The sequence below is a fragment of the Terrapene carolina genome, unplaced genomic scaffold (assembly GCF_002925995.2).
Source record: "Terrapene carolina triunguis isolate 2854851 unplaced genomic scaffold, T_m_triunguis-2.0 Scaffold88, whole genome shotgun sequence".
In the NCBI taxonomy this organism is placed as follows: Eukaryota; Metazoa; Chordata; order Testudines; family Emydidae; genus Terrapene; species Terrapene triunguis.
In genome coordinates, this window is record NW_020664439.1 from 16,016,641 (window position 1) to 16,040,747 (window position 24,107).

At 39.3% G+C, this 24,107-nt stretch overlaps 1 protein-coding gene across 1 annotated transcript in view; it reads right to left on the reverse strand.

Moving 5' to 3' along the window:
- Positions 1–315: 315 nt before the first annotated feature.
- Positions 316–24,107, reverse strand: part of COL4A4 (collagen type IV alpha 4 chain) — a 124,909-nt gene continuing 101,117 nt past the window's right edge. The window contains exons 37-47 of the mRNA XM_026649910.2: positions 18,991–19,062; positions 18,098–18,226; positions 17,482–17,589; positions 15,999–16,154; positions 13,631–13,729; positions 11,830–11,838; positions 10,514–10,648; positions 7,340–7,456; positions 4,949–5,137; positions 2,720–3,006; positions 316–1,398 (exon numbers count right to left, since the gene is read on the reverse strand). Of these exons, the coding sequence (XP_026505695.1) occupies positions 1,135–1,398; positions 2,720–3,006; positions 4,949–5,137; positions 7,340–7,456; positions 10,514–10,648; positions 11,830–11,838; positions 13,631–13,729; positions 15,999–16,154; positions 17,482–17,589; positions 18,098–18,226; positions 18,991–19,062 (1,565 nt within the window). The 3' untranslated portion in view covers positions 316–1,134. The remainder of the gene's footprint in view (positions 1,399–2,719; positions 3,007–4,948; positions 5,138–7,339; positions 7,457–10,513; positions 10,649–11,829; positions 11,839–13,630; positions 13,730–15,998; positions 16,155–17,481; positions 17,590–18,097; positions 18,227–18,990; positions 19,063–24,107) is intronic.

Sequence of the window (24,107 nt, forward strand, 5' to 3'; positions counted from 1 at the left end):
AAATTCTGACAAAACCAGCTCTAGTATAGAACCTTTGTGGGCTCTTTGCGCCAGAATGAATTTCCCCTCTATTGTGAACAAGCTTTTCAGTAGTTTTAGTGCTATTCAAACAGGCGTTTACTACAATGGACATTTCCATTCTTTTACAGCTAGGTAAAAGATTTGTGGGTTTTCAACTTGTTAAAAATGTGGCTAGTGTTTTAGCTTGCCATCTTTTAAATCATTTTCAATAATATAAAGTCATCTTTAGAGCTCTGTTACTACAGGCCCCTGTGGTGGAGGTTTCACTTTTCTTTTTAATTAGAATTGACAACTGTTTGTTGTCTTCAGCTATATGGATTACGGCTTTACATCTTCATTTAAATGTGCTGAGAAATTAATTGCAAAGAAAATATAAACAGCATTTTACTCCTTCATTATCTGGTTTGTTTATTTTCTTGCATAACAATCAACCATTAGCATATTTTGACAAGATTTTGCTTTTCATTGCTTATGAAATTTCATTAGCAAATTAATTTTGCAATCTGGGTTAGTTCTGTAACTAGTAAAATGGTCATTGATCTCATGTTTGTTTTTACTATGTGCTAGCAGAAGTTTGCAACAAAATCACATTCTCCTCCCACAATTTAAGAATGTATGAGTGTAAATTCAACCAAATATGTAAGAAATTGTGTGGACAGAACTACGTTTATACATCTCATAGAGGGATACACATAGAATCAACAGGAAATCTGCTATTGTGAGCACTCATTTTAAAGTTTCCTAAGGTTTCCAGATCAATTTGATTATACCTTCAGTGTAAGACCAAACTGTACTTGTCGCCTGCATACTAGGCTGGTGAACACAATGTAATAGAACTTAGTTTTGCTGGTCCTTTGGCTGGTCACTTACACTAGGTTTCACTATTCATATGCTTGTGTATGTGTGTGTATATATATATATATATATATATATAAATAAAATACACCATTTTTATCTTTCAGTACTATACAGGCAGCAAACTTTTAAACAGATGGAATAGAGCTGTGCACACTTCAATTGAAATTGGACAGTAAGCACCATTTAAATCTTTAGCACAATTTGCTTCTTCCCCCGGCAAGTCCCTCAGTGTAACTCCTCAGTTTGTTTTCTCTTTTAGCCATGCTTCATGCAGACCTGACATCTGCTGATTTTTTTGCGCTGTTCCTGCCCTTCTTTAAGGGTTTCTGACAGAGGAGCAGACACAAACTGCAATTCTGGCCTGACGATTGTTAACCAGAAGCTATATTCATTAGCAAAAAAATGGCATGTTCCCCGCTGACCCTGGCATTCGATGAATGGTGCTGATCTAAAGTCTTCAAGGCAACTTCCAGGTGACATAAGGGACTGTCCACCTCCCTGATCTCCAGACCCAGTGTGCTGGAAAAAATAATGAAAGAATTAAATAATTGCATGTGAAAAACAGGAAAGAGATGTGCAAACAGTCTTGGCTACTGCTTTTATTTGGTTCTGGGACTTTTTGCACCAAGGCAAATGCTCCCAGATGTGTGAATCTGCAAAGGCATAATACTTGGAGAACTCAAGTTACAATAAACTTCCTTTCATGGCAGGACGAATCAGATCTAGTCATTCTGGGACTGGCTTATCTCAAAAGTCCAGACCACCCTTGCAGGTCAGCACCAGGTACATGTCATACGGGGGGGAAGCTGTAGTTTAGATGGGCCTGGGATTTTTTAACAATAGTGTTATCTAAACTTGCTCAAAGCAGAGTTAAATGACATGATTTAAAAGCCCGAGTCTTGTCTACCCCAGGTTTTCTTGGAACAGTAATTCATTATGGGTGTTTCCCCTAACTATAGCACAGGTGGAAGCTACACTGTAGAAAAGATTCCACTGGTCCAAACCCTGCCCCCTTGCCCTCATGGTTCAAAACTGCTCAGTTCCCAAGGTGTCAAAAACCTGGGGAGCCTAACTGCCAGGGTGGTTAAGCACTGGAATAAATTGACTAGGGAGATTGACTAGGTTAGATAAACACCTGTCAGGAATGGTCTAGATAATACTGAGTCCTGCCATGAGTGCAGGGGACTGGACTAGATGACCTCTTGAGGTCCCTTCCAGTTCTATGATTCTATGAAGTGTCCAAAGGCTATAACGAGAAGGGGGGGAAATCGCCCTAATGATGATTTACACTCTGGGCCTGGGGCATATAATGCTCTGTTACGCTCCAGTGTAAAATAGAGTAATTCCATTGAAGTGATATTATCCAGCTTTTATATTCCTGTAACTGAAAGAAGCAGCAGGTCCATTGTGTCTCAATTGTCTGTAAAGTGCTATGCCCATTTATGATTTTGCATAAATAACCAAGTCAGCAAAAAACTACTGTTTCCAGAACCACAATGATTACAGCTATAATACAAATATTACAAATCTGTAACTTTTACAGATTTTTTTTCAACTGTTCCCACTGCCTTTCCTTCCAAACAATGAGGGTCCCAAGTGAAAAATGAAAGTTAAGTGCAAACAGGTGATGCTTTCCATTTCTCACAGGAAAATACTGAAATCATGATTAAGATTTGTATGACTATTTTTCGGCCAGCTCCATTATTAACTTTGTGTGTGTATAGAATATAAGCTACGTAATCCAAGAGGCTATCATTCCCAATCTTGATGATCGCTAAGGAAAAGCACAGTAAAGTTTTATAATAGAAACTTGAGTATAACCAAGTAGTTTCAGTCTTACCATTAAAAAAGAATAGCCTATCCAAAGACTTCTCCAGTTCAATGGGCATGGGGGAATGGACTGATCTTGGCTATGAACTGCTACAGCTTGGGCTGAGGCCTCACATACAGCACATCTGCTAATGTAGGGTTGTATTTCATCTTCAGAGAGCGGCATCATTGGTAAAGGAGCAGCAGTTGACAGCCAGTAGGACTTATCATTTCGACTGGCATAGTAACAAACTTGGTTGATGTTGCAGTAGACAAATGGCATGGTGTTGAATACAGGAAGACAGGATCCAGCCAGACCTAAAACAATTACATATCCTGAAAATCCAGCACCTGTACATAGTCACCCAACAAACAGGCCATCCATTTCAAAGCAGTGGAAACATCAGGAAAAGTTAGTACAAGGCTGTTGGACCGTATAAGTCTCCCACAGGCAATGAATCCTGCAATGCTTTGCAAATTTTCCCTATTTTTTTTCAATGAATAGCACTGTAAATTCCACCCTCATGACCGACCTCTGTGCTAAAGTCATTGTCATAATATAAAGTTTGTTTCTAGACAGTTTGAAAATAATATTCTAGCTTACTTTATTGCAAGCCTGGCCAACTTTAAAATGTCAGAAATCTTCACTGAATTATCAGCTATTCTCCTAAACTGGTGTTCAGCAGAGTGGTTATGCAAATAAGTTTCTTCTTGCAAATCAGCTTGCTCCTACCAATACATTTAGTGGAGAGTCAATTAAACATGACACGATTTGGCATCATGGGAAGCAACTGTGAAAACAAATACTTTGGACTGTGACATCCTAAAAAAAATTAGGCAAGGGGAGGAGGGTTAGGAGGGAGACTGGCTATTCATAAAAACTCATTATCGGCAATGGAAACGTAAATGACAACTTGTGATCAGTTAATTTTGTAAAGTCCGATGGGCCATTGCTACTGACTCAATAAGATTAAACCTCAATAACAAGTTTACTACCTCCCAGCAAAGATTTCATAAGGATTTATAATTACAGTAGAGGGATCAGACCATCTGAAAGGGCCCAGTCCTGCAACATTCTGAGCATTACCATCAAGCAGACTTCAGTGGGAATTAAAAAGTTCTCAGCACTCGGCATGTATTCTCCTGCCAAGACTGGATCCCAAAAGTGTTGTACCTATAATGGTCTATTATATAAAGAAGAATTGTAAAAATGACAACAGGTACATATCCTAAAGGTGAATCCTGTACACAATAAGCTGATTATTATTTTATAACACCCCAAAGTGTGCTATGTGCTTCATGGACAAACAAAAGGCATGATCACTGCCTCAAACAGCACTCTTTATTCCCTGATCCTGCAATAGCATCTGCTAATGTGGGTGGGTATAAAGGTCTGGGCTAACAGATCCTATTGCAGTATGGGGGCATAAATAAAGAAAAGACCTTAAAAGAGGACAGGTCAGAGGTAGGGAGTGGGGGTTCTGAATAAAAGATACTGAGATTTTATATTAGTTTACTTTTAAAGATTTTTATGACTGTTTTGTAGATCTTTCTGTTACCTTGTGTAAAAATGAAACTATTTAAACACAAAAAAAATGTAATACAAGAAGAGGCCAATCTTGGCTGTTAAACAAAAGTCATTGCTTAAAAACACCTTTGCATGCAAAGTTTATTAAACCTCTAGCCTTTTCTCCATAAAAGAAAAAAGATGACTCCTCTGCCTTTTACATAATACATAAGATGATGCTCAGAACTTCTAAATATATAGGCAGTTATTTGGTGCCTATCTTTAGTCAACTCTGTTTGAAATGTCAGTATAAGTGACCCAAGGCACATAAAAGAGCCTTTTCGGAGCTAGCATTAGAATTCAGGAGAATTTTGGCTCCATCAGGTGCTCAGAAGATTAGACACTCTGACATACATGGGATTTATGGTGCTGGGTTGTTTTGAAAAAGTCATTTTAATCTATATTATAACATGTAATTTATCAAGTAACAGGATGCTATTATAGCAACATTTTCTATAGTGGTTTAAGAAACAGTCCAATAGTATAAGAAACATGCAGACATTAGGATCAGTATTTTGAGTATCATACACTCACTTCCTCTATAAACTGAGTCAAATATTGCATAATAAAGCTTAATATCATATGCTGCAATACACTCATCATTTGTTGTATATGAGCAGTACATATCTGGCAAGAACATTTTGGATGAGATATAATGAATAAAGAATGTCCATCACTTACTGCAGTACTTACCAAGATCTTGATTATGAGCTTTCTCCTGTCCTTCCAGATACAGCAGACTATATCCTGTCCACAATCTTGGCATTCCCTCAGGACAAAACGGTTCTTTATCTGACTGACTGTGAAGAATGAGCAGGAACCCACTAGCAGCTCTAGTTTCAGGCGCTGATGGTCCTGGGATCCCAGGTTGGCCAGGTGGACCTTAGGGAGAAGAGGTAAAACAAAGATGATTGCTTGAACATTTAAATATTTCAGCCAAGACAGGTGTCGCTTTAGTTTTTCAGAATGAATTTTAATGCTCAGTCAAAGGTTCCAGATTGATTGCAATTCACACTGAAGTACTGTTCTTATCCAGGGATTGTCAAGGGCAGTGCAAGCACAAGGTGGTTCATGCTATCCTGATATTGCATCTCAACCCTGATTTGGAGTGTAGTTCCCTCATGTGCCCACTGAATCCTTTGAGCTGAGACTATCAGCAGTGCCAATTGTGCCTCTGATTTTTTCAGCATGGATACATGTCCACTAAGAAATGGACTGAGGCCAGCTAGTAATTTCACATAGCTGCTGATCACTATGAGGACTTTCCGGCTTGGCCTGGATTTGAACAAGTGTGAAAAGGCATAATGTCTTCAGGTTTACTGTAATGGATTTAACTTAGGGCTGTCATTAATTGCAGTTAACTCATGTGATTAACTCAAAAAAATTAATGGCGATTAATCACAGTTTTAATCACGCTGTTAAACAGTAGCATAGGAATTGAAATGTATTAAATATTTTGGCTGTTTTTCTACATTCTCATATATATATTTTATTCTGTGTTGTAATTGAAATCAACGTGTATATTTTATATTACAAATATTTGCACTGTAAAAATGATAAACAAAAGAAATAGTATTTTTCAATTCACCTTATACAAGTAGTGAAATCTTTGTCTTCAAAGTGCAACTTACAAATGTAGATTTTTTTTCTGTTACATAACTGCACTCAAAAACAAAACAATGTAAAACTTTAGAGCGTACAAGTCTACTCAGTCCTACTTCTTGTTCAGCCAATCTCTAAGACAGAGAAGTTTGTTTACATTTACAGGAGATAATGCTGCCCTCTTCTTATTTATAGTGTCACCAGAAAGTGAGAACAGGCATTTGCATGACACTTTTTTTACCTGGCATTGCAAGATATTTACATGCCAGATATGCTAAACATTTGTATGCCCCTTCATGCTTCGGCCACCATTCCAGAGGACATGCTTCCATGCTGATGACGCTCGTTAAAAAAAAAAGTGTTAATTAAATTTGTGACTGAACTCCTTGCAGAAGAATTGTATGTCCCCTGCTCTGTTTTACCCACATTTTGCCATATATTTCATGTTATAGCAGTCTCTGATGATGACCCAGCACACGTTGTTCATTTTAAGAACGCTTTTACTGCAGATTTCACAAAACGTAAAGAAGATACCAATGTGAGATTTCTAAAGATAGCTACAGAACTCAACCCCAGGTTTAAGAATCTGAAGTGCTTTCCAAAATCTGAGAGGGATGAAGTGTGGAGCATGCTTTCAGAAATTTTAAAAGAGCAACTATCCGATGCAGAAACTACAGAACCTGAACCACTAAAAAAGAAAATCAACCTTCTGCTGGTGGCATCTGACTCAGATAATGAAAATGAACATGTGTCGGTCTGCACTGCTTTGGATTGTTATTGAGCAGAACCTGTCATTAGCATGGACGCATGTCCCTTGGAATGGTGGTTGAAGCATGAAGGGACATATGAATCTTTAGCGCATCTGGCATATAAATATCTTGCGATGCCAGCTACAGCAGTGCCATGAAAACGCCTGTTCTCACATTCAGGTGACATTGTAAACAAGAAGTGGGCATCATTATCTCCTGCAAATGTAAAGAAACTTGTTTGTCTGAGCGATTGGCTGAACAAGAAGTAGGACTGAGTGGACTTGCAGGCTCTAAAATTTTACATTGTTTTATTTTTGAATGCAGGTTTTTTTGTACCTAATTCTACATTTGTAAGTTCAACTTTCATGATAAAGAGATTGCACAAGAGTACGTATTAGGTGAATTGAAAAATACTATTTCTTTTGTTTTTTTACAGTGCAAATACTTGTAATCAAAAATAAATATAAAGTAAGCACTGGTCACTTTGTATTCTGTGTTGTAATTGAAATCAATATGCTTGAAAATATAGAAAACATCCACAACTATTTAAATAAATGGTATTCTATTATTGTTTAACAGTGTGATTAATCGCAATTAATTTTTTTAATCGCTTGACAGCCCTAATTGACCCATGCTTAGATGCTTTCCTGAATTGGAGCTATATTTTGTATTAGTCTGTCTATCATCTGTGTCAACCTGACAAATGTTTGCAGCAGAAAGTGATCATTCTTACCTTCTGGACCAGTGTATCCTCGTTCTCCTATGACACCTTGGTTACCTGAGGGTCCTGGTGGACCAGGTGAACCATCTTGACCTGGCAAGCCAAACAACCCTTCTTCACCTTTACTTCCTAGACAAAAATGAAGGATGCATTTTATCTTCATATGGCTGCATATAAAGGTAAATACAGTCCAAAGACGTAGTGTACAAGGAATCATTTAATAGTACTGTGCACAGGGGCCTGCTTTACAATGCTGTATCTAGTCCTGCCCCAGATATTCTTAAAATACTCAAAAATGACACCTACAGAGTACAAAAGTATTACAGTACTTGGTACTGGAGGTTGCAGGGGGAGTGTAAGAGTTGTGCTCTTTCCCTGTGACTGTAGGGTTAGATACAGTGGTGTGATAATATCGCTATCACCAATTGGACTTCATATCCCTATTCCAGAATGTGCCTGCCTCTGGATTTCAAAGTTTACAATCCTGCAGAGCTCTGTAAAAAATTCTGTAATAAAAACTGAAACCAGGGGAAGCCTGTACCAAGATGTCTATTTCCACTTGATTAATTGTTTGAACAGTCCCTCAAAACAAGCTCACTGCTTTCCTGACCTGAAGCTGCTATTAGAGTCTGCACCCTTCTCCATAACTGGGTGGCAGATTGTGCTAGGTACAATCAGGTCGGTGGTACCACTTTTATCAAAAGTATCTTTAGTTCTTACATCACTAGTTTCACAACAGGTATTGGTCTTTCAGGCCTCCATTCAGCACAGCATTTAAACATGTACTGGAGTCTCTTTAGGTCAAGCTGAAGGTAAACATGTGCTTGAATGCTTTGCTAAATAGGGATAGGCTTTGCTGAATTGGGCTTAATTGGTTGTTCAGTGGAGAAGGAAGAAGGCACCATAAGCCTGTAATATCCCTCAAAGAATGCATCACCTCTTTTTCTCAGATGTGCAACAAATGCCATATTAATGTGAATGCACTGTTGATTAGTAGATGGTGCCAATGAGTGCTTGATATTTGATTGCAAAGGCAGCAGACAGTGTTGGATATGTTTACTGGATATTTTTAAGCAGATAATTTTTTGAGTTTGATACAGTTCCACGTGTCAGATGTTGTGGTGTTTGGCAGCCCCTTTCAGAGAGAGAGAATGAGAATTTCAAGATGAACATGTTTCCTTAGAGATGGGGTCAATTCTCATTGGTGAGATTTGTATGCTTAATTCTTTGCACGCTTGCATTAGGTGTTTACCCTTCGGAAAGTGATTTTTAATATTGTGAGACAAACTTTAAAAGTTCCCCACCTTTTACTTTTTATTATGTTTGAGAGAATCTAAAACAGTCACAACATAATTTAACAGCTTTTCAATATCTGTTGCCTAATTGTTTGCCAAAGTTCATGTACTGGAAAGTTTTTGTAATAAATATTATCCCTCAGTAAAATTTCTAGTTTTCTTTTCTGCCTGCATAACTTTCCCAGCAGGGATAAGATTGGTTCCTGTTGTGTCAGTAAAAGCAAAAGCATCATTAAATTTTCTCCTAACACACCAACATGAGTATTATCACTGTAACACCTGGTTGTATAGAAACTGTTTAAAGATTTATATAATGAAAACACTATGCCCTGATCCCAAAGATCCCTCTTAGTTGACTAATGAATTAATTCACTGTAGTAAACTAAGCAGTGCAGTAAAAAGTCTTTTACTCAATTACATTAGATCAAAGATCAACCTGAGTATCTTCCTCTGAAGATATGAAGATATCCAGTAATACCACCATGAAAAACATGAATTCCCAAGGTGATAACTGCCTGAGAGTGTTGGATGTATCCCATTATCTAGAGCTAATTAAGACACAGCCTCCACATTTCTATCAAGTTGTGCACTGGAATCATCACTAGCTGTTTTACCGCATAATCTTTTATCTACCAGAAAAAATCACTGAATGTCAGCCTCTTACATGCTCCCCTTTAAATTCTTTCTCTGGCTATTTTTCTTCTATTGTAACTACATTGCCAAGTTCCAGGAGACACAAAACACTGTAGTATGCATCCAACTCATTTTAGGGTCCTTTCAGGCCTTTTAGTAGCATTAGCCTGCTAATAATTATTGTTACATTTAATTTTTCCAAATAAATTTTTCCCTAGCCCAGTAACTTGGGTAGCATTTTTATAAATGCTACATGAGGGTGTTAGGTTTGTTTTTCATTTGTAAAAAGGAAGAACATTATTGATCAGGTTGGCATCCCCACTGCATGATGCCCTGTACTCCTTGTTCTGGATTCAAACAGTACAATGCACTTCGGCAGCCAAATCTCTCAGTCACTCCGCATGAAGTATCTCAGTATTAAACAATATGTTTCCGGAAGCCATTGGTGTGGTGTGCTGCTTTATTTTTTTAATGCAAGATCTGAATAGTAGAAAGAGGTTGTAAAGTCTGATTCCTTAATTTAGAGATAGATAGGGAGCATGCACAAGATAGAGCCCAGTAACTAAATTCTCTACTCTGAGAAGCATACTCTTATGAGTTACTTCAGCATTATTTTCAGTTTAGACCCCAATCATTGCTGGCACCAAATGGGAAGCAGTTTCAGGGGTATACACAGTATCGCATGGTGCCCCAATGTAGGATGTTCTAAGATCAGCAAAGCTTTCATGTTTCTTACTCAATTTTCTCTCTCCCAGTCTTGTTTCCAAACTTCCAAAACCACAAAAAGCTTATCACACAGATTTTTGTTATTTGTTATGGACTCCATTCTGCCACCCTTTCACAGATTGCTTTCAGTGAATCTACTTGCAGCATAAGAAGGCACTCTTCAGCATGACCGGGGGTATGTTGTGAAATGAGATTTTATAGTAATTCTGAATTTCAATCAGTCATAAAACCTAACACTGTAGGGATTTTTTTTGCTTTCATTTTACTGACCAAGAATGACATTTATTTGTTAAATTTCCAAATAAATCTCTCATGGTCTTATTGATGAGCCTAGCCATTGTGCCATATACAAGAAATAAGAGGAGAAAAATGCCTAAAACATTTTGGGCAAAATATTAAACACCCCTCCCTCCTCTTCCTACCCCTGTACACTCTACACAGCTTTGCATGAAGGGTGCAGAGAATACACTTCTCAAAGCTTTAAATGTTCTGTTTGTCTTAAATTACCAAGTATTTAAATCACAGGCCTTACCTGGAGGTCCAGGGTAACCTATTGGCCCTGGAAATCCTATAGACCCTTCAGCTCCTCTTTGTCCTATTACTCCACGAGGACCCGGTGTCTTGGGACATGGGGAGTGTTCTATTTTTCCTGGTTCACCAGGGTCACCTGGAATTATGCAATAAAATTAAAATAACACAAATTGGAACAAAAATCTGTGGGAGATCAACATTCCCCTTTTAATTGCTTTTGATATTATAGTGCATTTCTGGGGCTGAGTTCCCAAAACTTTAATCCATGAGATACATAGGTTTAACTTTACTTTCAGACTGTGTCTAGCCTAGGATTTAAAGGTGTATTGTTAGTATGTGCTAGCTAATACATTTTAAAAATCTAGTGTAGACAAGGGACCACCGCCCTTAATGTGTGCTAAACCGGCTGAGTTGAAGCCTGGGGGGAACATAGGCTTTAACTTAATTGAGCACATGTTAAAGTATATACTGCCTTGTCTACGCTCCGAAGGCAGCTGAGAATGTCTCCACATACAGCCTGGGCGTAAGGGAGCAGGGGTCCATCCCACATTACTCACTCACTTTAAATGAAAGCCATGAGAGAATGGCTACAGTTTATGTATTGTTTATTGCTTAGTGTTGTTCACCATTTGCATTCTGTAATAAGTACATTTGTCTAGAACAGTGTTTCCCAAACTTGGGAGGCTGCTTGTGTAGGGAAAGCCTCTGGCGGGCCGGGCCAATTTGTTTACCTGCCCTGTCCGCAGATCCGCCTGGAGCAGCGAACTGCGGCCAGTGAGAGCCGCGATCGGCCGGACCTGCGGACGGGGCAGGTAAACAAACTGGCCCGGCCCGCCAGGGGCTTTCCCTACACAAGCGGCGTCCCAAGTTTGGGAAACACTGCGCTAGAAGACTTATTGGATTAGTTCAAAGTCAGTGGGGCTCGATGTCTGCTTCCACTGATCTGATAGCAGGATTGGGGCCTTGGCTAGTTGGCTTCATTTAAAAAGAGCCTGCTGTGACAGCAGATAAAATGAAATACAATAGATGTGACAGAGCACTTAAGAGAAAACACTTGTATTTTACATACTTGCATACAGAATTCTATGTACACATATTTGACACTTTATTGTGGGGCTCCTCGGCATAGTACAAGATTACTCTGCCTGTAAATACAACCCAGCTATGTTAAAATCGATTATAATCACCCTGTTATAACGATATCTGTCATTCTTCGCTTCCAGCTATGGCTCTACTATCCAGGGAGCGTGGAATGTACAGAAAGAAACCCAGACATGCAGAACAAATATTTGGTTAATAAGGCATTCTCCAGCTTACCTCTGCAACCTGAAGGATTCATCAAATGGAAAGCAGACCATGCCAGCCATTGCCAAGCAGGATGGAAACAAGTTTCAGGCATGTAAATTAGAACAAGGAATGGAATGAGAACTGAAATAGTTTGTATGAACCTGATATCATTCATGCTGATATAAATAATAATGGCAAAATTTAAAATACATGTCTTAGAATACTGCCTGCAAACAGTTTTCACAAGAACAAAAAGGAATTCAAAATCAATGTGATTTTGTAATACATGGTATTGTTGAATGGTGAGGTGCTTTGTGTGATGTGCAAACTCTTCTAGATGACCAGTTCACACAGTGCCAAATCCCAAGGTCCTTGCTCAGGGCTAAGTCCTTTCACTGGGAACCACCTGTGAGGAATTTCCCATGACTATATGTAAGCAGAGATACCACCTCTGTCATGCATTTACATACCCCAGAGATGCCCCTCCATTGTGGTTTTGTACAAAAAGGTGATGCATATATGACTGAAGTAGGAGCAGGGACTGAACATGCCTCCAGGGCCCTTCTTTGGTGAACTGACCTCTGCGTTCCATACAGCTATATCAGAGAGATAAAATAGTTCCCTGTGGCTTCCCACAGCTGTTACAGAAAAGCTAGCAGGGCAGGGTTGGTGTAACATAGGCAAGAGCTGGCCTCAGGCTGCCCTCTCTCACAGATCCCCTGTATCAGTTCATCCCCTCTTCATAAACCTAATCAGTGAATGATTTGCAGGGAATTCTGTGATTGGAATCTCAGTTTTCTCCTGCCCTTCTGGCCACCTCCTTTAATAAAGGGTGATCTGGGTCTCAGCATTTACTATACACTTAGTCTTTATTGAATCAAACTCTTACTTACAAACTCTTAACAGCTGAGTTAAAAACTAAGTAAGGACCTAAGGATTTGGCCCACAATACTTTGTATTCATCCCTTATTCCCACAGGGGTAGAGATTGGTACAGCACTCAGCAAAGAAAGCATCACATATGATTAGATGAAATGACTATATTCTAAACTACTTTTCAGATTTGCATAATTATAAAACATCTGTTCTTTATTGCTAAGAAAGGTTTTTTAATTGGTAAATAAAATATATATTACATTTTCTAATCTTGAGAAACTCCCTTATCGATTTAGAATATATTAATTCTCCCCAGAGCTTCTTATTTTGATGCAACAGGCAAAGGTAAGACTTCGTACTGTGTACTGGAATTCTTGATACTGTGGCATGTAGTATTCTGGATATTAAGATATTGTGCTTAATGAATGTTACTTGAGAAAGATAATATAGGAAAGGAAAAGTGGGTGATGAAATACGCAGTATTAACTTTGCTTCTTTTACAGCAAATAGCATCTATTCACATATGGTACATCTTTGCAAGAACCCTCACCTGGCATGCTCATGCTCTCTAGTCTTGCAAACTATTGCAAGTATCAGAAGAAAATGATCATTTATTAAATTGTTTCAGTGACTCAAAAATGTTCTATGTAATTGAAGGCTGCAACTACCATTTTAAACCAGCCTTGCACAACTCAGGAAAATTTACCAGGCACATACTTCATCAATGAAGACTGATTACAATAATAAAATAATTATATCTAACTTACTCAACGATATTTCCTCATCCCAAGTGAGTGGACAGCTAGGATTTTGTCAGGTTGCTATAAACTCTTTTCATGCAAGTGAACACTATATAAAAGTATTCTGTACAGCTATTAAGATCAAAGCTTATCAAGGCTGAGTGGCCAGCACGCACACTGCTGCATGGCAAAGAACCACGTGTTGTTCAAAAGTACCTTCAGGACCTCGAGGGCCAGGTTGTCCTTGAAAACCTCGATCCCCAGATGGCCCAAAAGGGCCAGGGGGACCCTGGGAGCCAAGGTTTCCCATCGGACCTAAAAAAAAAGGGGGAGGGGGTGAGTTTTTGTCACTGGTATTTGCACTGAGCAGTTAAATCTGGTGACCCCCTGTGATACTGAAAGCACAGAACACAACAGCAGTGAGGTCAGGCATCAGGTTCCTGACTAGTTACTGTTCTGTGCAAAATAGCTGTGGGCCAGATTTTGCTCTCCCACAGGAAAACCCCTCATGGAGTTTCCTGTGACGACTCCTGCATGGGGAGGGCTGGCTCCATGTACTGCTCCTGTCCAATAGAAGCATCAAGCCCCGCAACACCCATGAACCTGCTTGGAGGCACAGAGCCTTCCATGGTGAAGATATGTGCCTCTGCATTGGTTCCATGGCATTCTGCAGCTTTTACAGCTCCCTGGCACTATGATTCTACTGGAGGAGTGCTGCTTTCCTGCCCTGGCAGCTTAGGACTTCAGTGCCCTGCCTGGTTTGAGCCAGACCCACTAGCCTGCTGCAAACCCAGACACAGGGTCTGAACCATGTCCCCTAACAGCTGTAGGCTTGACTGAAAGCAACTTACAGAAGTGTTCATGTCTTTAACACTCAGATGTCCAACTCCCAATGGGGTCCAAACCCCAAATACATCCGTTTTACTCATAAATTGCTTGCCCTCTATAACACTGATAGAGAGATATGCACAGCTGTTTGCCCCCCCCCCCCCAGGTATTAATACATACTCTGGGTTAATTAATAAGTAAAAGGTGATTTTATTAAATACAGAAAGTAGGATTTAAGTGGTTCCAAGTAGTGACAGACTGAACAAAGTGAATTACCAAGTAAAATAACATAAAACACGCAAATCTAAGTCTAATACAGTAATACAACTGAATACAGATAAAATCTCACCCTCAGAAATGTTTCAATAAGTTTCTTTCACAGACTGGATGCCTTCCTAGTCTGGGCACAGTCCTTTCCCCCGGTACAGCCCTTGTTCCAGCTCAGGTGGTAGCAAGGGGATTTCTCATGATGGCTGCCTCCCCCTTTGTTCTGTTCCACCCATTTATATATTTTTTGCATAAGGCGGGAATCCTTTGTCCCTCTCTGGGTTCCCACCCCCTCCTTCTCAATGGAAAAGCACCAGGTTAAAGATGGATTCCAGTTCAGGTGACATGATCACATGTCACTGTAAGACTTCATTACCCACTTGCCAGCACACACATATACAGGGAGACTTACAAGTAAAATAGAGCCATCTACAGTCAATTGTCCTGGTTAATGGGAGTCATCAAGATTCCAAACCACCATTAATGGCCCACACTTTGCATAATTACAATAGGCCCTCAGAGTTATATTTCAAGTTTCAGATACAAGAGTGGTACATTTATACAAATAGGATGATCACACTCAGTAGATTATAAGATTTGTAATGATACCTTACAAGAGACCTTTTGCATGAAGCATATTCCAGTTACATTATATTCAAACTCATTAGCATATTTTCATAAAATCATATAGAGTGCAATGTCACAATGTGCCTCTGCATTGGTTCCATGGCACCCTGCAGCTTTTACAGCTCCCTGGCACTATGATTCTACTGGAGCAGTGGTGGGCAACCTGCAGCTCACGGAATGCATGCAGCCCATCAGGGTAATCTGATTGCGGGCCACGAGACATTTTGCTGACGTTGCCCCTCTGCAGGCATGGCCCCCCACAGCTCCCAGTGGCTGCAGTTCGCTGTTCCCGGCCAATGGGAGCTGCGGGAAGTGGTGGCCAGCACGTCCTTGCTGCCCACCGCTTCCTGCAGCTCCCATTGGCCGAGAACGGTCAACGTCCATAGAATGTTTCGCAGCCCGCAATCAGATTACCCCGATGGGCTGCAGGTTGCCCACCACTATACTGTAGTCAGCTGCCGGGGTTTGCCGCACCTGTGGAAAACCCCAAAACCTCCTTTAGAGGAGCGGGGGTTGGGGGTCCCCACAGGAAACATCAATCAATCGGATTTCATTAGATTTCCAGTGGAATCCCCACAGTTTGGTGGGGAACAAACAGTGTGTGTCCACTTGACTCCTTCCCAGATCCGCCTGTGTGGAGATCCATGACAGGACAGTGGCCAGAGGAGCCTGACTCTCCCCTTCCACCTGGCTGGAAGCAGATCCCCAAGAGCACATAGGTCTTAAATTCTTACTGTTTAAAAATGTGAAGACTGAGTAGGCAATTTCTCAAAAATGTGAAGTTACCATAATATAGATACTCAGAAGAATCTGCCTGAAGGCAGGTATACACTCAAACAAAACCATACACTTGAAATCATACCTTTCAGGCCTTCTCTTCCTCGATTTCCTGGAAAGCCTTTGGCTCCTTGCTGCCCTGGCTGGCCAGGAATACCGGGTGCACCTGGAACACCAAATTCCCCCGGATCGCCTTTCACAAAGATAGTCTTTCCGGGAGGGCCAGGATGGCCAGGCAGGCCTAAAACAAAACAATGTATATTAACAATGCACTCACAAAGGGTAAACTTTTCAGAAGTCCTTAAGTCCCACCAAATTTCAATGGGAAGTAGGATCCTAAGTTACCGAGGTGTGTTAGAAAATGTTGTCCTAAGTCCTACTTCAAGATAATACAGGGGAGGAAGTCTCCATGGGATAGGAGAAACCACTGGGATCCTCCGCAATCAGAAAGAGGCAGGTGAGTGCTATCTGCATTGAGACCAAACCTGTCCATGTTGGCTTTGTGCTCCTGGCTGCCGTCCCCTCCTCAACTGCCAGCTGCCTGGTGATGCAGCTTCTTTGCAGTGAGCTACCAGCACCATGATCAGCTATAGGTGACTTTGTATTTCAATGTCCTTGTTTTATCAATACATATAGGAAAAATCCAGAGCTACTATGACTAAGGTGTTTAACCCCTTCAACCACTGTAATTGGGCTTGTGGAATGTACAAACTCTGCTGACTTCACTTGCAGAGTTTGGTGACCAATCATCGGTTCTTGAACTGACTACAGTCTAAGCTTTGCACGAAAACAGCCCTCATCTACAGAGGTTATATGCATAAACATGCAGCTCCCACTTCCCTCCTCTTCCCCACTTCTAGGGACAGAAAAGCTATTTTAGTTCTGTTCTTTTTGTAAATGGCTTTACTATACATGAGTGTCATCATTTTAAGCCCTAATATCACAGGACCTCCCAGGACTACAAGCAAGTGCTCTGCAGCCTATTGGAGAACAATGAATCAAACTTTTTGCAAGGATGAAAAGTTCCTCTTTCTAGGTTGGCTGGGTTGTAAGATATTGGAACTTAAAACTCATAGGAAAATTGCCCCGAACCAAATATTGTCCATCCTTCACCTCCTGCTGGTGTCATTTTAATGGGAAAATTCCACAATTAGGGGGAAAGAAGGAACAATGCTTTAAAAAATGTCTACTGTCAGAAGTGCTCAGAGCTGTACAAGACTGGAAGTAATCCTGGCAGAGATTCATAAGCAGAAGGAGTGCAATTGAAGTGGACAGAAGTACACGATGCTTCCAGTTTATCACATGGTCTTCAATTTTATCATAGGGATAGCACCTCCCAAAATTACACCTACCAAAGGACAGGGGTAGTCAGTCCTAAACCAGTAACAGTTTTAAGGTGCGATATACTGTGATCCTACAGAGCTAGAAAGAGGAGCATTAAACCAGTGGGGAACAGCCATATTTATTACCCTCTTTGCCTTTTCCCATATCACATACATATATATATATATGATTAGAATACAATTTTCACTGTTTTGGTTAATTGATCATGTTTGATTTTCTTGTACCTCTGATGCCATGTGAACCAGGTGGCCCCTGATCACCTGGAGGACCAGAAGCTGCAGTTTCAGGAGATCTTCCCACAGGTCCCGCAGGCCCGGGACCTCCTGTTCTACCTGAGGGAGCAGATCATATGCTAGTTTTGAGTTTTCAGTATTTTATACTTTGGATAACAGAAATAAAATATTAATTGAAGGGAGTTGAGGTGCAAGGTCATGCAGAACATGCAGTTAACCCCATACTTGTGTGCTGCATTTCCCTGGTAAATAGACCGTGGGAGGCACTTGGCACAGAAAATATAATTCTTTTTAAAAAAAATTCTAATTCCTTTCCATAATATCCACTGGAGCTAAAGAGGTCCCAGAATGCATCATTCCTTGACATCACTGATTCCACAAGTCTCATGCAACCCACGGGTTCAGTGATGTAGCAGAATGATGCATTCTGGGATATCTGTAGCAAGTCAGGAAATGCTAGCATACTTCTTGGATGAGAAAAATACTTTTCTTAAAGAAAAGATCCCAGATGTACGTGCTCCATGGGCCTGCTAACCAAGTGGCAGGGAACTAGTTCAGTTTTCATTTCAGCTTTGCAGTTCACTATTTCGGAGAAAATGTTTCTTACCTGGGTGTCCTGGCAAACCCATGTCTCCAGGAGGTCCTGGAAGAGAAACTCCTGGCTGTCCAGGCTCACCCTTGTCTCCTTTTGGTCCAGGTGCTCCTGTGGATCCTGGAGGCCCTATTTCACTTTGACCTCCAGAGGAAAACAATTACAGTGCATGAAGTCTACAGTGAATGCAAATACAGATGTACAGAATAGAAATACCAGCTGCAGACGATGATGTTCTTTTTGTGATTAGTCTATCTCTAGTTGTCTGGTTCTCATATGTAAGCTGGGTGGAGTTTTGTTGACTCTGGCCCTCATTCATCCTTTTAAAGGTATTAAGCTCTTGATTCAAGGCATAGTCTTTGTCCTTAATTTGAAATTCTTAGTTTTATTCTTTTTGCTTTCAATTTCTTAATTTTCATTTTATATCTTATTCTCATGATCTCTTAGACTGGCACTTAGCATTAACTTTAACAATGGTCAGTAGGGTGTTTTGAAAGCTTCAAATAGATCACCATGGGTGAAATCCTGGCTCCACTGAAGTCAATGGCAAAACTCCCATTGACTTCACTGGGGCCAAGATTTCCCCCCATGAGTCTCCTTTTAATCTATTTGCTATTGTTTATCTTGTACATATAAAAGTTTGAGACTTGGCTTCACTTTGAATCATCTGCACTGAACATTTTCATTGTAAAAATATTCTCAAAGGATTCCAGCAAGACTATTAGACTGATGGAGGATTTTAAGTCTTTCCCCACAAATGATTGTTGGTGTGTTTCTCTAAACCATTAACTATCGGCACTGTTTTAAAGTTTAGTTTGATCCTTAATGACAGGATAAATATCAAAATATCATGGATCATTTCATATTCATTTTCATTTAAAAAAGTTCTGTACATTTTCATTCTTTACCTGGAACTCCTGGTGAGCCCTTTTGACCTTGCAGTCCATTCAAGCCATCTAATCCAGGCAACCCTGATAAACCTTACAAGTATTGTAAACATTATTAGAAGCATGACCCAAAAAACTTGAAAATGTTCATTTAACAAAAGTAAATATATAAAACTTGACAATACATTTCTGGTTCAGTACAGTGTTTGCTGAAAGTGTTTTGACAACTGAAGAATGAACTACATCATTAACAGTTGAAGCCTGTTTTGAAAAAGGAGCATCATTTATAGATTGCTGGATAGTGAAGGAAATATGAAAGCAGCAGAGGTAATTTCCTTTCATATATTAGCAATCAGAACATTTACCTTTAATCTTTAGTGTGATTTTACTTTGAAAAGTGACTAGAAATATGGCACTTCTTTATGCATTGCATCTGCTCCGTGTGCATTGATAACCATCATCTACCAACTTGATAAAAATGAGATTTTACTGCTTTTTATTCCTGTTAACCCTGGAGAATCAACACAGGTAAAACAGAATGAGCTATGGACTCTATCCTATTTTGTGCAGGATTATTTACTGTTGACCTATGAGCCAGACTTTTGTAAGGCCTGTCGCTTATTTATGAGTTAAACTCTCAAAGTGTTGTGGGAGTCTTATTAAGAAGGGAAAAATAGCTTGCCTAAGAATTTCCACTAAAAGATTTGACAATCTTTGCAAGAATTGTTAAACAATAAATACTATTTTAGATGTACTAATTATTGTAAGAGCCGCTTAGCTTAGGAGGATTTACAGAGATAAACAACAGATGTTAATATACTGGAAATTTTGGGGATAAAAGTAATATATGTCTGTGAAAAACAGGAAATAAGTGAAAATGAAACTGTAGGCCCCTCTACTATAATAGTACCATGCTGTAAGCTAACTTCAGAACCAGACAAATAGTACAAGTTAACTGTCTTGTCTACAGACTGCAGGAAGAGGTTCTCACAGATTGTAGTGATGTACATCCCTTTCTGTTATGTGCTGTCTAATTATCTTAATAACTCAAATCCAGCTGATTTATTCTGAGGTCTCTTTAATTACTGAATAAATTCAAACCTTACTAATACCCTTATTGGTAACAAATTAGTAACATTACAAAATTCTCTAATTTGCAAATCATTTAAAGACAATGGGGTTGAACATGTGTAATTGAGGACTTAAATTAGTATGCAGACTCATTGTCCCTGGTGGTGATGCACTAGGTGAAAAGATCAGACTGAGTTTCAGGATAGGCAGGTAGAAAGAACATCTTTTATTTGTAAACTGAGGACATTTGATAAGAAGATAATTAAAACACAACAAAGAGATAACGCTATGATGCCATTTTTACAGTCTCTTTTCAGGGTAGAAATACTCTACCTTCTTTCCCCTTTTTATTGGAGGGTAAAATAATAATTTTTGTTGAAGTTTTATTTATACATTTTAAAACTTATCGACAAAACTCATCTTTTCAGGATAGAAATTACAATAATTTATATTAACTATAAATCACACCTTCTTGGCATTTATGTGTAAATTTTTGCTTAGCAAAGCAGCTTGCTGAATCAAATGGCACATAACTTTTGTAGTAACACAGGCTAATTACTTAGCTGGCTTTAATATAACCTTTAGGCTTTGTTTTAGCATAGCTGAAATTAAGAACTTTCTTGATTGTGCCTTACTGTCTAAATTTCAAACAATAAATATCTGCAAGGGAAAGTACTTCATTTTAAGATGGGGTAGAAGTTCATGCTCACTACAGTGGGGTACAGAGCTTGCTATGAAAAAAGTTTTATAATTTCTGAAGTATGCTTCAGTCATAGTGATAGCCTAATCCTCTCCTCCCGAGGTTATAGGGAGTCAAACAGTTTTGCTTTAGGAGTCTTTTCTAGTAGAATGGTAGTATGTTTAGTGTCCTGTAAAATTTGAGTGCTTGACTTCACAACCTTAATCATGTTCTTTTAACATACTGGGTGTTTGTTTAGTTTGTTTGGTATGTAATTTCCTAGGTTTTTAAAAAAGGAAACTCAAAAAACCGCAGAAATTCCATCATGTGGCATCATATTGGAACCAACATGTCTCATCAGCAGGATTGAAAGCTTTAGATCCACTGCACTGATGTCTAACCACTGGAGCTAATGCAGTAACTGATAGTAGGTTGTTATCCTACATATGCACCAGCACTGGAGAGAGAAGGGACACTTTCTAAGTGGGTTTCACAGACATTGGCTGACAGCAGAGGAATTATTGAGACTCAGGAACCTTTAATGCCATTCTATGCTCTGAAGGCGAGTGGGTGCTAGTGGACACACCCTCTTCCACCCATAAGCATGACCCCCTTCTGCCCCATCCCCTCCAACCTGTCATTCTCCGAGTCTTTTCCCTACCCTGGCTTCTCCTCAGTCCCATTCTTCTCCCCTAGACGGTCCCAGTTTTCTCAGCTTAGGTCTTCTTGTCCCAGTCTCTTTGCCCAACCAGCCAAAAGCTACAACTGAAGGAAAAGCCTTCATCTCCAGGCAGGAGCATTCCCGGTTTGGACAGAATTTAGTTGCTAAAATGTAAGTCTCTATTGAGCATACACAAACTGATTTCTCAAAGGTTTATAACTTGGCCAAATTTGGGCAGATTTTCATGGGGACAAACAAAGGCATATCCCTGACACAAAGGCCTTGCCCCTGCTGAATTTCAAGTCCCTGCTCCAAACCATGGGGGCTCTAAGAATTTTCAAAGTAAAGGTTGTCAGAATTTAACAGAACTTAACATGGGCATAATGTATCTTTTCACAGCCTTGTCCTCAAAAGGCTGAACAATCTTGGCTTAAACTTTTCAGAACAGTTCAACCTGAGGCAGACAACTGGCACGGAAAATTTCAGCTGAAACAGTTAAAGTTTGGTAAAGTTATAAGCAAATTAAAACATGGTCTTATAATTGGAAATGTCAGAAACGTCAATACTACATGGTGGTACCAGCCTCACCTGTAATATTCTTTCTGCCCTTAATTGTACAATAACTGTACAATAACTTTTCATGACACTTGTTCACCTTTCCAATCCTGTTTACTACGGCCTCATCTATACTTCAAGGGAGTTCCTTGTGAAAGGCTTATGTAGAAATTGTTTGCCAATGTTGAGAATTTACCTAAATGATCACAAACACTAACAATTTTTGGAAACCCATTTTGTTTAAAAAAAATTTGATGCTTTGTTTTTTCAGTCATTATTGATATTGGTTTACTTTGTTTTCCAGGAAATTTCTAACACATTTGTCAACACTTCATTATAACATTAACACTTGTAAATCTAGATTTTGGACTGTTACAGTCCCATACTTCCAGCTACAGCTGAATTGGCTGACCTATATATGAACCATGGTTCCTAAATTTTAGGGCCCAATCCTGCAATCTTTACTCACACAATCCTTCTGAAATTAATGGGACTGTTTGCTTGAATAAGGACTACTCATGAGTGCAGATTGCAGGATTGGACCCTTAATTAGTGAGACTGTCTCTCTGTAATAAAGAAACTGTTGTTTTGATGAATGCCTGTAACTTCAATCCCTAAATCTGAAAAATTGTTCATGCATGAGATCTTTAATGTAAATGAAAAGCAATTAGGCTAACAAGGCTCAGTCCTTAATAATGAACAACTGGTTAACCATTTCATTTCTAATGACAATCACAAATGCTTCATTATTAAAAATGGAACTATTAATATTATTTAAGAGCCATGCTCCACAGTACACTGGCATACCAATTCCATTAATTCCTTGTAATTGGATACATTTTAAAATTTATAATCCTTCATTTCAAACATTTTGGTAGAATTAATCCACACTGGAGCTAATCTTTGGGTGGCTTGATCCCTACTGAATTTCCATTTTTATCTGAGCTACCTATTTTTCAGTCCCTGTGCACCTGTTGATCTCTTGTGTTTCCTTTGTAGGGCCTAAAATGATTTCCGTAAAATGAATGAGTGAAGTCAGCTGCATAAAACGAATAAAATGCCTGCTCCTAAAGAAGAACAGGAAACTTCTGCAACTAACAAGTTTTCACTATCAGGTGTGTAAATACCTTTTCAAGTGGAGGGCAATTTGGAAATCCTTGTCATTGCAGCATGACTCCCAGTGCTGTAGCTAATGGGTATACTGTTGTGTGCAACACAATAAACTGTTTTCCTACAGATTACACAGGAACAAGGAATTTGTTATTGTATTATATCAGCACCCCCTACCTTCCCACAGATAATCAGAAAAAGCTTCCATGTAAAACTCGGTTTTCAGTTTTGAACTGCCCAAGTTTGCCGTAGACTGAAACTGAAAAAATGAACGTTTTCTGTACAAAAATTGATTGTTCCCTTTTGGGAAATTTATTATGGACTCAAGGGTGGCTTTGTTTTGAGCCCCAAGTCTGGGGTAGCATGTTGTACCCCAGGAGCAGTTTAGGATGCAGATTGTGACCACCCAGTAAAAATAAACAAAATAGATAAATTATATAATCAGAAATGAAGCTTAGTATAATATTGATATAATATATGCTAAATTTTAATTAGCTACAATACATAACAGTTATATTGTATCCTTTATGGGGGAAGAGATTTTTAGATGCACAGTTTTTTCAATCTAAACACAGTGATTGCCATGAAAGATGTAATTTACCATTGATTGGAAGTATTTCTAAGTGTAATCTGCCAATAGATCAGCTGTCTTGCAAACAGTACTTATTTTATCACATTTTGATAAAATGCACCAATCATATGAGATTTCCTATATTTGAATTGGCCACCTTTTTCATTAATGTTTTCCACTACAGTGTGCTCTGCTATTCGTATTCATGTTTGCTGTATGCAGAGTAACAGTGGCACTACATGGCCAGAAAATAAATTACAGTGTAACTGAAGTGTTAGTGAAATATCTATCGTCGGAGAATTTTACTGTTCTTGTGTCAAACTCTGCCCTCAGTTGCACCAGCTGAACCAGAATTTGAGGTTTATATCTCTGCCTCCTTATTTACTTTAGATTGTAGCCTGATTTCTTTGGCCAACATTTGTGCTTTAAGGGTAGGATTTTCAAACGTGCTCAAAGTTGGCCTAACTCTTCTAGCTACTGAAGTCAAAGGG